This window comes from Agelaius phoeniceus, unplaced genomic scaffold, assembly GCF_051311805.1.
Source record: "Agelaius phoeniceus isolate bAgePho1 unplaced genomic scaffold, bAgePho1.hap1 Scaffold_113, whole genome shotgun sequence".
NCBI lineage: Eukaryota > Metazoa > Chordata > Aves > Passeriformes > Icteridae > Agelaius > Agelaius phoeniceus.
In genome coordinates, this window is record NW_027509877.1 from 2499658 (window position 1) to 2513152 (window position 13495).

The 13495-nt window shown below is 51.1% G+C and overlaps 1 protein-coding gene and 1 pseudogene across 1 annotated transcript; one reads left to right on the forward strand and one right to left on the reverse strand.

Moving 5' to 3' along the window:
- LOC143693008 (uncharacterized) overlaps positions 1-13495 on the forward strand; it is a 151127-nt pseudogene that overhangs the window by 37876 nt on the left and 99756 nt on the right.
- Positions 2622-5515, reverse strand: LOC129130584 (uncharacterized). The gene is made up of 2 exons (XM_077173082.1): positions 5423-5515; positions 2622-3293 (listed from the first exon to the last, which is right to left on the reverse strand). The coding sequence occupies exons 1-2, from the start codon at positions 5513-5515 to the stop codon at positions 2622-2624; spliced, it is 765 nt and encodes a 254-aa protein (XP_077029197.1).

The window sequence follows — 13495 nt, forward strand, 5'->3', positions numbered from 1 at the left end:
TTGAGGGGAAGGTCCAGAGCAGCACGGCCAGTGCCATCCTGGTGAGGGGAGAGAGGAGATCGGGAGGCGTCAGGGAGACGGCAGCAACCATGTGCTGGATAGTGACATCTGCCTGCTGATTGCTCCTGAGGTGGGGAAGAGGGTTTGGGGGCATGGGGAGAGGATGAAGTGGAAGGGGTTTTGAACTGGGGACCCAAAACTTTTCCTGAATTTTCCCCTGATTTTTTTAACTGAATCATAAATAGCAAAAAAAGAAGATAAGGCTTTTTAACATAAATGGAACGAAAAAGATAATAAAACTTCCCCACTTTAAAATTTCCCTGCGTTTTTAAAACAAATAACTTGATCCCGACCATACCCCAGATCTCAAGTGGTGAAACTGATTTCCTTGTAACATAAAATATTTGAAAAGAAAATGATAAAAAGCTTTCAAATTCTCCTTTGGAAAATGATTCCCCAAGCAACAAGGGCTAATGTAACTTGGATATAAATCTCCTGTTGTGGAACAATGAGTTTTGTGCCTATTCTGCAGTCTTCCCACCCACAGGATTTAAAGTGAGAAAACAAAAGAAAAGGGGGACAGTGACTGAAACATACTCATCCAGCAGTGCCTCAACAAAGGATCTCGTGGTGGGTCTGTCAAGGAGAGCGATCCTCCAGTCCGTGACTCTGGGAGGGTTGCAGGTCTCTCCCCTCAGCGTGCCCTGATAAAACTCAGAGGTTGCCTTAGGGTAGTGGCTGACCCAAAGGCGACTTAGATTGCAGCCATGTTGGAGATGCTCTCCGGGGGTACCAGACAAAGGTCCCTGTTCGGGCTCCGCTTGTTGTGGTCTGCGGTGGTGGTGAATGCAACCTTCCCTGAGAGCATCTTGCACCAACAGGCAGGAGCCACAGGAGCACCAGCACACACAGACACACAGACACACACAGACACACACACACAGACACAGACACAGACACACAGACACACACAGACACAGACACAGATACAGACACAGACACACACAGACAGACACGCACACAAACAGACACACACAGACACACACACACGCACACACACAGACACACACACACAGACACACGCACAGACACACAGACACAGACACACAGACACACACAGACACACACACACATGCACACACACAGACACACACACACACATGCACACACACACAGACACACACACACAGAGACACACAGACACACACAGACACACAGACACAGCAGCTCAGCAGTGAATACACAGGAGGGTCCAGGCATAGAGTTTTAATGTGTTTTATTTCAGGCAATGATGAAGAGGTCCAGGGGCAAAAATCAAAGACAAAGGAGGGTCTAGGGTATAAATCAGGATAGAGGGGGTGTAGGAGAGCATCAAGGATCCAGTAGTCTGAGGGCTCAGGGGTGGTACACAGGGAAGGGAGCAATAGGGAGTGCAAGAAAGGCTAGGTGGAGACATAAACCAATGGGAAGACAGGGAAGGGAGAACCCCCTAGAACATGAACATATAAGGGTAAAAGAGGTAGAAAAGCCAAAGGGCCAATAGGGAGGACAGAACTGGGAGAAATTAACATAGTGCTGTGAGGCACCATGGGGGAAGCTTCTTTCCTGACCCTGAGCTGTGGGGAATGCCCAGAGTCTAAGGTGCATCTCTCCAGGGCATTGCTGTTGGCCTCTCCCCAGTCAGCTCACAGGTCTCCAAACACACACTGGAGTTGTGTGGGGCCGTTCATCATTTCTCTGCTCTCCAGCACCGAGGCAATGGACTCTGGCTACATCCCTGAGCTCGTGCCGATGGCAACCACCCCTGGCAATGGGGCTCCATGGAGCTGCTCTCAGGAAACCCCCAAGAGCTGGGGAGTGCCCCAAAACCACCTCAGAAATGTGAGATACCCCGGCATCTCTTCATGAACATGGAATATCCAAAAACTCAGTCAATAACGGCCTTCCCTTCCCTTCCCTTCATCATCCCCAAACTTTGGCTGTCTTATTCCCGACCCCAGCCCACCTCCCCAGTCCCAACCCCAACCCTTCCCACCCCTCCTGGACATCAAGACATCCCTTCCAAGCTGTACTTCCCCCATTCCACACCTCTCAAAACCCATCCCACCCATCCTGCCCCACTCAATGCTCATCTCACCCTCCTGATTTGCATTCCACTTTGCCCAATCCCTTTCAACCCCATTTCACCCCAAGGGGCTGTGGAATCGAGGAATTTTGGGGTGGGAGTGAGTAGTTTCAGTGGCATTGAGGTGACAGATCAAACCCTATTGTCTCTTTGAGTGTCAAGAAAGGGAGACAACTAAATCAAATACTCCCAAATTCTCCCAATTATTTCCCTGAATCCCAGATTCCTCTGAAACACAAGTAAAAAGTGAGGCTTTAGATGCCTTTGATGAATTTATTGATTTTGACCCCAATTTTCTCTGGTTTTGAGGGATGAAGATTAATCCAAAGAAAATTAAGGCCAAAAGAAAGGAACAACCAGCCCAGTGTCTTTCCAACATGGATCACCAGGAATGTGGGTCACCAGGGCTCTGACCAACGTGGGTCCTCCCATAGGGGATGAAACTGGAGTGGTGCACGAAGCTCTTCCTGCACTTGGGGCATTTGCAAGGCTTCCCTTACTGGTGATTCCATTGGTGTCTGGTCAAGTTAGAGCTCTGGGTGAAGCTCTTCCCACACTGGGAACACTCGTAGGGCCTCTCCCCAGTGTGGATGCGCCGGTGCCTGATGAGGTGGGAGTTGTGCTTGAAGCCCTTCCCACAGTTGGGGCAGCGGAAGGGCCTCTCCTGGGTGTGAATCCGCTCATGCAGGAGGAGACTGGAGCTGGTCTGAAACCTCTTCTGACACTGGGAACACTCGTAGGGCCTCTCCCCAGTGTGGATGCGCCGGTGGGTGATGAGGTGGGAGTTGTGCTTGAAGCCCTTCCCGCAGTCGGGGCAGTGGAAGGGCCTCTCATCCGTGTGAATCCGCTCATGCAGGAGGAGATGGGAGCTGGTCCGAAACCTCTTCCCACACTGGGAACACTCGTAGGGCCTCTCCCCAGTGTGGATGCGTTGGTGCCTGATGAGGGCAGAGCTGCAGCTGAAGCCCTTCCCACACTCCCCACACTCGTAGGCCCATTCCCCAGTGTGGATCATCTGGTGGCGGATCAGGGTGCTGCTCTGCCTGAAGCTCTTCCCACACTCCAAGCACTTGTAGGGCTTCTCCCCATCATGAAGCTGCTCCTGGACCACCGACTCTGAGCTGTGGCTGAAGCTCTGTCCACCTTCCTGGCTCAGGGTGGGTCTTTCCTCCTCAGAGCACCCTGGGATGGGTTTGGAGCCCCTCTTCCTGTAGAATCTCTGGGACTTGTCCTCCCCATTGGATTCCTGTGCCCTGGAGTCACTCGAAATGGCCTCTTCCACGAGGTTCTGCTGTGGGGATTTGTCCTCCCTGGTCTCCATCCTCAGCTCCTTCTCTGGGGGAGGAAGGACAAGGAGAGGATGGGATTTGCCTCCATGCCAGGGGGAAGGGGATGGAGATCCCCCCAGAGCATCCCTGGCAGGACGGGGTTGGCAGCAGGGTTGTCCTGCAGCCGGGGGCTGTGCTAGGCTGGGAGATGGAGCAGGAGAGAGGGGCAAAGGAGCACTGACTTCCTCCTCACCTGCCTGGCTGTCCCGGGGCATTGTGTCAGTTTGAAAAGACAGGTGTCTGCTAAGGAAGGCAGGAGACTCCCTTAAATTGGAAAATGTTAATCCCTTCACTTGGAATTATAATTTTCAAAGTAAAAGGCTGTCAAGCAAAATCTATGGGAATAGGAATAACAGTTCTTCAGTGGAAAAATTAAAAATAGAAATGCAGTAGTACTAAAAAATTACTTACAGAGTCAGAATATGGCCTGACACCCTGTGGGTCAGAGTGTTGTTAGCACTCCTGTTAAATGGTGGCTGCAGTGCTCCTGCAGTGACAGGTGTGGTTCTGTTGGAGCAGTGATCCTGTAGAAGGGTGCAGTTTTCCTCTGAAGGTCCAGTGGTGGTGCGAATCGGCCTGGTCTTCCAATGGGATCCCGTGGAGCTGACAGCTGCTCTTCTGGGAATCCTGTGGGAGAAGGCAGACTCCTGTTCACACCCTCAGATTATATTCAGGTAGGATTGCTTGGCTCCTCCCTCTGGGTGGAGCTTCTCACAATGGGATGATGGAATTTTTATCAGTGACACTCAATGGCCCATTAACAGAAGATATCTCCCTGGAGGGAGGATTCCTTGTGGAAGAGATTAAGTAAACTGCTCAATTAACAGATGATAATTGCCCCACCTTTAACAGAGGGTAATTGAATACACACCCAGCTAAACCTGAGACACTGTTCCAGCCTTGGAAAGCAGGATTTGGTACCAGGACTTGTTATGGAATGCAACTCTGATTGAAGGCAGAGATAGAATCTCCAGAGCTTGTAGCCAGAAATGGACAGTTGTGTGATACTCATTTCAACATCTTCTCTTTTGGAATTATTGACTAATGATTATTTGCTTTGCCAATCTAATACTTCTGTAATTTTTTGCAAATTTGCACTATCTAAATTACACTGTTCCTTAACTGTTAAGTTGGTGTCTGTATCTTTGGTGCTGGCCCTGCCCACTGGTGAAACAGGGCCCCATCCTGCCTAAGTGTTGCCTGGAAAGACAAAAACCCTCACTCTAAATGTCCCCCCTTCCTCCTTGTTCCCCACACTTCATGCACTGATCATGATGTCCTATGGTCTGGGGTATCCCTGGGGTCAGCTGGGATCTCCTGTCCTTGCTGTGTCCCCTCCCAACCTCCCCCACACCCTCAGCCCCTCCCCAGAGTGGCTGAATGAGGGGCAGGACAGGCCTTGGTTCAGTGTGAGCTCAGCAAGAACGAAACCATCTCTGTGTGCTCAGCCCTGTGCTCAGCCCCCAGCCCCGGCATTTCCTCCACTGCAACCGTGGACCCCCCTTTCCCACCCCTCTGCCCCACGGCCGCCGCAGCACCGGCTGACAATAGAAGCAATTCTGTGGCAATTCCAAGTTTCATTGGTTCCTGCACAGCTCCAGCTCAGCTGCTGGCAGGTTCCAATTAAAGAAAAGTGCAAATTCGGCCCAATACAGATATTATTAAAAGGAAGGGGAAGCGTTTAGTAGCTGTCACAAAGGTGACAGGGATGAAGAGAATAATGATTCTCACATTTGGCAAAGAACCCAAGCCTGGGAATTCAGGAATTATTTGGGAATTTAGCTACTTGAGCTGGCCTTCTTGTAGCACTTTAGGCAGCCTTGTGTTTTACACCATGGGGTGAATGAACCTTGTCAGTGTCACTGGTAGCATTTGCTCGCTTTCCTCCAGTGATTTTAACAAACTTTTCAAGGAAGGACAAACAAATATTTTCTTTACACTCCAGGCCCACAACAGCCATTTTTCTCACCAGTTCTGCCATAGGTCGCTCAGAGGAAGCTGCATCGGAGTTTCCAAGAGTTCTTCCAGAGAGAACCACAATCTCCTCAGAGGAGGGAACCATGCTGTTGTCAAAGGCACCTGGGGTCGAAGAACAGTGCCCTGAACTCACTGTGCCAAAAGAATTTTGCAATCTGGTTAAGAAAATTTTTAGAGAGATGCCTCTATCCAAATTAAGGTGCTAACGAGACCAAATCCTGGATTTTATTGAACAGTAAATGTGAGGTAGAGAGAGAGATGGAAAGAAAGAGAAAAGGGGGAAGAGCAAGGGAGTGACAGGGACAGAGACCTCCCCTGGGGCAGGGCAAGTGTGACATTGTCCCCTGTGTGTGTGGCCTTCCCGGTGTGGGGGTTTTACACCTGAGCCAGTTTGGGTAAGGGGGGTGGGGTCACCCCCTGAGCAGGGATTCCCCCACTGTTTCAGGTTGCAATGTAAGATGGAACCAAATGCATGTTTTCAATGCCCATCTTCATCAACTGCTATAAACAGGTGGGGCAGGGTTCTTTATCTCTTCCATGACTCAGCCCTGATAACGCCCTCCAGGGGAGAGATCTTCTGTGAATGGGCCATTGAGTGTCACTGCAGGACTGATCAAATTCCATCATCCCATTGTGGGATGCTCTGCCCAGGGGGAGGATCCAAGCATTCCTACCTGGATATAAGCTGAGCCTTTCAACACCAGGAGCAGCTTGCCTACTGGATTCCCTGAGGACAAGAGCTCCAGAACCACCACTGGACCTTCAGAGGAAGACCAGACCCTTCTACAGGATCACTGCTTGCACAGAATCACGTTCATCACTCCAACAGGACTGCAGCCACCATTTAATGGGACTGCTGCCACCACCCTGACCAGCAACAGGGTGTCAGGTTATATCCTGACTCTGTCTGTTTAAGGCAGTGTATCTGTATCATTGCCTTGATCGAAATTTTCTTATTAAATTGTAATTCTGATTTAGACTCTCCCCCAGGTTTGCCTTCAATCCAGTACAAAAGACAATGTGTGCGCCCTTTGTTTTCTTCCCAAAAAAGAATTTCCCATCTCCAAACCTTTGCCAGATGGAAGAGGAGGCTGCAAGGAAGAGGAAGAAGCCTCGAGACACCCAGGCAGGTGAGGAGGAAGTCAGTGCTCCTTTGCCCCTCTCTCCTGCTCCATCTCCCAGCCCAGCACAGCCCCCGGCTGCAGGACAACCCTGCTGCCAACCCCATCCTGCCAGGGATGCTTCTGGGGGATCTCCTTCCCCTTCCCTGTGGCACGGAGGCAAATCCCATCCTCTCCTTGTCCTTCCTCCCCCATACAAGGAGCTGAGGATGGAGACCAGAGAGAACAAATCCCCACAGCAGAACCTCATGGAAGAGGCCATTTTGAGTGACTCCAGGGCACAGGAATCCAATGGGGAGGACAAGTCCCAGAGATTCTACAGGAAGAGGGGCTCTAAACCCATCCCAGGGTGCTCTGAGGAGGAAAGACCCACCCTGAGCCAGGAAGGTGGACAGAGCTTCAGCCAGAGCTCAGAGCTGGTGGTCCCTGAGCAGCTTCATGATGGGGAGAAGCCCTACAAGTGCTTGGAGTGTGGGAAGAGCTTCAGGCAGAGCAGCACCCTGATCCGCCACCAGATGATCCACACTGGGGAATGGGCCTACGAGTGTGGGGAGTGTGGGAAGGGCTTCAGCTGCAGCTCTGCCCTCATCAGGCACCAACGCATCCACACTGGGGAGAGGCCCTACGAGTGTTCCCAGTGTGGGAAGAGGTTTCGGACCAGCTCCCATCTCCTCCTGCATGAGCGGATTCACACGGAGGAGAGGCCCTTCCACTGCCCCGACTGTGGGAAGGGCTTCAAGTACAACTCCCACCTCATCACCCACCGGCGCATCCACACTGGGGAGAGGCCCTACGAGTGTTCCCAGTGTGGGAAGAGGTTTCAGACCAGCTCCCATCTCCTCCTGCATGAGCGGATTCACACCCAGGAGAGGCCCTTCCGCTGCCCCAACTGTGGGAAGGGCTTCAAGCACAGCTCCCACCTCATCAGGCACCGGCGCATCCACACTGGGGAGAGGCCCTACGAGTGTTCCCAGTGTGGGAAGAGCTTCACCCAGAGCTCTAACTTGACCAGACACCAATGGAATCACCAGTAAGGGAAGCCTTGCAAATGCCCCAAGTGCAGGAAGAGCTTCGTGCACCACTCCAGTTTCATCCCCTATGGGAGGACCCACGTTGGTCAGAGCCCTGGTGACCCACATTCCTGGTGATCCATGTTGGAAAGACACTGGGCTGGTTGTTCCTTTCTTTTGGCCTTAATTTTCTTTGGATTAATCTTCATCCCTCAAAACCAGAGAAAATTGGGGTCAAAATCAATAAATTCATCAAAGGCATCTAAAGCCTCACTTTTTACTTGTGTTTCAGAGGAATCTGGGATTCAGGGAAATAATTGGGAGAATTTGGGAGTATTTGATTTAGTTGTCTCCCTTTCTTGGCACTCAAAGAGACAATAGGGTTTGATCTGTCACCTCAATGCCACTGAAACTACTCACTCCCACCCCAAAATTCCTCGATTCCACAGCCCCTTGGGGTGAAATGGGGTTGAAAGGGATTGGGCAAAGTGGAATGCAAATCAGGAGGGTGAGATGAGCATTGAGTGGGGCAGGATGGGTGGGATGGGTTTTGAGAGGTGTGGAATGGGGGAAGTACAGCTTGGAAGGGATGTCTTGATGTCCAGGAGGGGTGGGAAGGGTTGGGGTTGGGACTGGGGAGATGGGCTGGGGTCGTGAAAAAGACAGCCAAAGTTTGGGGATGATGAAGGGAAGGGAAGGGAAGGCCGTTATTGACTGAGTTTTTGGATATTCCATGTTCATGAAGAGATGCCGGGGTATCTCACATTTCTGAGGTGGTTTTGGGGCACTCCCCAGCTCTTGGGGGTTTCCTGAGAGCAGCTCCATGGAGCCCCATTGCCAGGGGTGGTTGCCATCGGCACGAGCTCAGGGATGTAGCCAGAGTCCATTGCCTCGGTGCTGGAGAGCAGAGAAATGATGAACGGCCCCACACAACTCCAGTGTGTGTTTGGAGACCTGTGAGCTGACTGGGGAGAGGCCAACAGCAATGCCCTGGAGAGATGCACCTTAGACTCTGGGCATTCCCCACAGCTCAGGGTCAGGAAAGAAGCTTCCCCCATGGTGCCTCACAGCACTATGTTAATTTCTCCCAGTTCTGTCCTCCCTATTGGCCCTTTGGCTTTTCTACCTCTTTTACCCTTATATGTTCATGTTCTAGGGGGTTCTCCCTTCCCTGTCTTCCCATTGGTTTGTCTCCACCTATCCTTTCTTGCACTCCCTATTGCTCCCTTCCCTGTGTACCACCCCTGAGCCCTCAGACTACTGGATCCTTGATGCTTTCCTACACCCCCTCTATCCTGATTTATACCCTAGACCCTCCTTTGTCTTTGATTTTTGCCCCTGGACCTCTTCATCATTGCCTGAAATAAAACACATTAAAACTCTATGCCTGGACCCTCCTGTGTATTCACTGCTGAGCTGCTGTGTCTGTGTGTCTGTGTGTGTGTGTGTCTGTGTGTGTGTGTGTGTGTGTGTCTGTGTCTGTGTGTCTGTGTGTGCCTGTGTGTCTGTGTGTGTGTGTCTGTGTGTGTGTGCATGTGTGTGTGTGTGTCTGTGTGTGTGTGTGTGTGTGTCTGTGTGTGTGTGTGTCTGTGTGTGTGTCTGTGTCTGTGTGTGTCTGTGTGTGTCTGTGTCTGTGTGTCTGTGCGTGTGTCAGTGTGTGTCTGTGTCTGTGTGTCTGTGTGTGTGTGTCTGTGTGTTTGTGTGTGTGTCTGTGTGTGTCTGTGTGTGTCTGTGTGTCTGTGTGTCTGTGTCTGTGTGTGTCTGTGTGTGTGTGTGTGTCTCTGTGTGTGTGTGTCTGTGCGTGTGTCAGTGTGTGTCTGTGTGTGTCTGTGTGTGTGTCTGTGTGTCTGTGCGTGTGTCTGTGTGTCTGTGTGTGTCTGTGTGTGTCTGTGTGTGTGTGTGTGTCTCTGTGTCTGTGTGTGTCTGTGTGTGTGTGTGTGTGTGTGTGTGTGTGTCTGTGTGTCTGTGTGTCTGTGTGTCTGTGTGTCTGTGTGTGCTGGTGCTCCTGTGGCTCCTGCCTGTTGGTGCAAGATGCTCTCAGGGAAGGTTGCATTCACCACCACCGCAGACCACAACAAGCGGAGCCCGAACAGGGACCTTTGTCTGGTACCCCTGGAGAGCATCTCCAGCATGGCTGCAATCTAAGTCGCCTTTGGGTCAGCCACTACCCTAAGGCAACCTCTGAGTTTTATCAGGGCACGCTGAGGGGAGAGACCTGCAACCCTCCCAGAGTCACGGACTGGAGGATCGCTCTCCTTGACAGACCCACCACGAGATCCTTTGTTGAGGCACTGCTGGATGAGTATGTTTCAGTCAGTGTCCCCCTTTTCTTTTGTTTTCTCACTTGAAATCCTGTGGGTGGGAAGACTGCAGAATAGGCACAAAACTCATTGTTCTACAATGGGAGATTTATATCCAAGTTACATTAGCCCTTGTTGCTTGGGGAATCATTTTTCAAAGGAGAATTTGAAAGCTTTTTATCATTTTCTTTTCAAATATTTTATGTTACAAGGAAATCAGTTTCACCACTTGAGATTTGGGGTATGGTCGGGATCAAGTTATTTGTTTTAAAAATGCAGGGAAATTTTAAAGTGGGGAAGTTTTATTATCTTTTTTGTTCCATTTATGTTAAAAAGCTTTATCTTCTTTTTTTGCTATTTATGATTCAGTTAAAAAAATCAGGGGAAAATTCAGGAAAAGTTTTGGGTCCCCAGTTCAAAACCCCTTCCACTTCATCCTCTCCCCATGCCCCCAAACCCTCTTCCCCACCTGAGGAGCAATCAGCAGGCAGATGTCACTATCCAGCACATGGTTGCTGCCGTCTCCCTGACGCCTCCCGATCTCCTCTCTCCCCTCACCAGGATGGCACTGGCCGTGCTGCTCTGGACCTTCCCCTCAACCTTCCTCCTGTGCCTGCATACCCTCTTTCATCTCCCCCAGTGGCCATTACCCCACAAAATGGCGCCGGCAACATGGCCAGCCCTGCCATTTTGTCCCCTCCTGATCCAAGTTTTCCCACCCTCGCACCCCAAAATGGCCACTTTCCTGTTCCTGCTCCTCCATTGTTGGGCTCCTCCCCTGCAACACATTCCCCTCCACCCATTGTGTCGATGGTTGTCCCTGTGTTGGGATCCCAACCACCCTTCCCGACGCAGGCTCTGCCTTTCCCCTTGTGGTCTCCACCTTCTCCACCCCGGGCTCCACCCCTGGGGCCATGACACTTGTGGCTCCCACATCCCCGGAGCCGGAAGTGGCCATGATGGTGACCGGAAGGCAGCCATCTTGGCTGCCAGCAGCCCACGGCACGGGGCCGCACCGGTTACCCAGGAGCACGGCTCCTCTACCAGCAGGCCCTCCTCCTCAGCAGAAGACAGTGATTCCCCAGACTCTAACACCGAGCCTGAGGAGCACTGGGCAGGGGAGTGGGAACAAGCTGCTAGGGAAGGTGATTGGGAGATGGCAGGGAGATTGCAGACCCTGGAGGCCCCTGTCCAATCCAAAAGAGGGAGCAACCCAAAGCAGGTATCCGTGCCTGATAAGAAGCGCTGCAAGGCATGCAGGGACTGAGAGAGGGGGTCCCTGTCCTACAAGAATAACGATCCTTGCCAAAAGCTGTGATGACAAGCACAAGCAGCGTGGAAAAGAAGAACGAAAGATGTGGCGTATAGATGCAGCAATAACCTGAAAAAGGAAACAGCTCTGTACTGCCTGAACAATACAACTTCCTATCGATCTTGCATTCCAGAAAAAAGATGTTGTTTAATTAGTTCCTACCCATTCAATTATTTCAGTTGTATCCTAATCTTATGTACTATTTCCTCTTTGAGTTATTACTTTCGTACTATTATGACTTATAGCTATTGTTATGTAAGTAATGTTCCCTTAATTTGTTAGGTGCTTGCAGAAATCCATAGGGGAAGACTTTTAACTAAACAAAAAGGGGGAGTTGTGAGAGCCTGTGAGCCTACTGGGGACAGGGCAAGAGCAATGCCCTGGAGAGATGCACCTTAGGCTCCGGGCATTCCTCACAGCTCAGGGTGAGAAAAGAAACTTCCCCCATGGTGCTCTGAAGCACTATGGTAATTTGTCCTAGTTCTGTCCTCCCCATTGGCCCATTGGCCTTTCCTACCCCTATTACCTTCATATGTTCATGTTCTAGAGAGTTCTCCCTTCCCTGTCTTCCCATCAGTCTATGTCTCCACCTTTCCACTCTGGCATTCCCTATTGGTCCCTTTCCCTGTATACCACCCCTAAACCCTTAGATCCCTGATGCTCTCCTCTACCCCCTCTTTTCCTGTATTTCTACCCTAAACCCTCCCTTGCTGTTCTCTTTAACCCCTAGACCCCTGCAGTGTTAGACCCTAATAAACTGTCTTGCTTGGAAAGACAGGAGTTTGCTAAGGAAGGTAGAAGCCTCCACTGAAATGGAGAATGTAAACCCTCCCCACCCCTCCCAATTGCTATAAATTTTAAATTAAGGGGCTCTCAGGCACAAAAATATGGGAGCAGGAAATAACAGCTCTTTAATAGGGAAGAAAAAAAAAAGGATAAAATAAACAGTGCAGTACACTAGAACAACACTGACAGAGTCAGAACCCAACCTAACACCCTGTGGGTCAGGGTGTTGGTGGCAGTCCAATTGGAAATGTGGCTGAAGCCCTCCTGCAGTGTCAGGGGTGGTTCTGTTGGAGGAAGGGGGGCCTATAGAGAGGGAATTATTCTTCCTCTGAAGATCCAGTGGAAGAAGAGGCAGCTGCTGTTTCTCTGGGGAATCCAGTGGAGAAAGCCGTGCTGGTGTCTCAAAACTTCTGGATTCTATCTGGGTAGCAATGCTTGGCTCCTCCCTCTGGGCGGAGCATCTCCCAATGGGATGTTATAGTTCTTATCAGTCATGCAGTGACATTCAATAGTCTGTTATCAGCAGATGTCCCCTCCCGAGGGAGGTGTGAATGTGGTCACTCAAAGAACCGGATAAGGCAAACTGCCCACTTGACAAAAGATAATCTGCCATACAGATGGTAATGAAATACATCTTGCATTGCAATCTTCAACACATAGAACTGGCTGAGCTGGGAGGGACCCATCAGGATCCTCCAGTCCAACTGCTGGCCCTGCACAGGACACCCCAACAATGCCAGCCTGGGCCTGGCAGCGCTGGCCAAACGCTGCTGCAGCTCAGAGAGCCCTGGAGCTGGGACCCTGCCCTGGGGAGCCTGGCCAGGGCCCCAGCAGCCTCTGGGCAAAAACCTTTTCCTGACATCCAACCTGAGCCTGCCCCGACTCAGCTGCAGCCGTTCCCTCCACTCCTGTCCCTGGGCACCAGAGGGAAGAGGTTCCCACAGCCCCAGCCAGGGACCCGCTCCCAAGGCTGTTGCCATGGCCACCAGGGCTGGCACCAGCTGGGATGCTCGGTTTCCATGGACCGGGCTTCAGGAATGGGATTCCCCAATTTCCTGCTCCTGCTAAAACCACGCTGCCCTCGCTGCCCTCCCACCTCCCATGGAAAGCACAAAAGGCAAAGATCCCGGGCTGGGAGAAGAACAATTTATTGGGAACAGCAACTAGATAAAAAACAAATGGAACAGAAACAATATTGATAACAGAAGGGATAAATAAAGCTGTTTACAGGAAAAATTAAAACACAACTCACTGGGTCTGTCTGGCCATGATTTCCCCTGCCTGGAAAGGAGACCCTTCTCCTCACTGAGAGAAAGAGAGACTCCCTTTCCTGCCCCTGGCACTGACCTGAGGTGGGAGTGAATGTAATGACATGTCGATGGCCAGACCATCATGTTTTTCAATCCCACATCATGTCATCGGCAGCGGCAGGAAAAGGGACAGGTGTCTTCCCAGCATGGATCACAGGGAACATGGATCACCCGGACTCTTCCCAATGTGGGCCCTCTAATGGGAGATGAAGCTGGAGTGTGCATG

Bases quoted from the DNA above. Each gene is read 5' to 3' on its own strand.
- LOC129130584 (XM_077173082.1), bottom strand. From the start codon at position 5,515: ATGGTTCCCTCCTCTGAGGAGATTGTGGTTCTCTCTGGAAGAACTCTT. The intron at 3,294-5,422 runs GTGAGAAAAATG...TGCTCTGAGGAG, and splicing joins AGCGACCTATGGCAGAACTG to GAAAGACCCACCCTGAGCCA.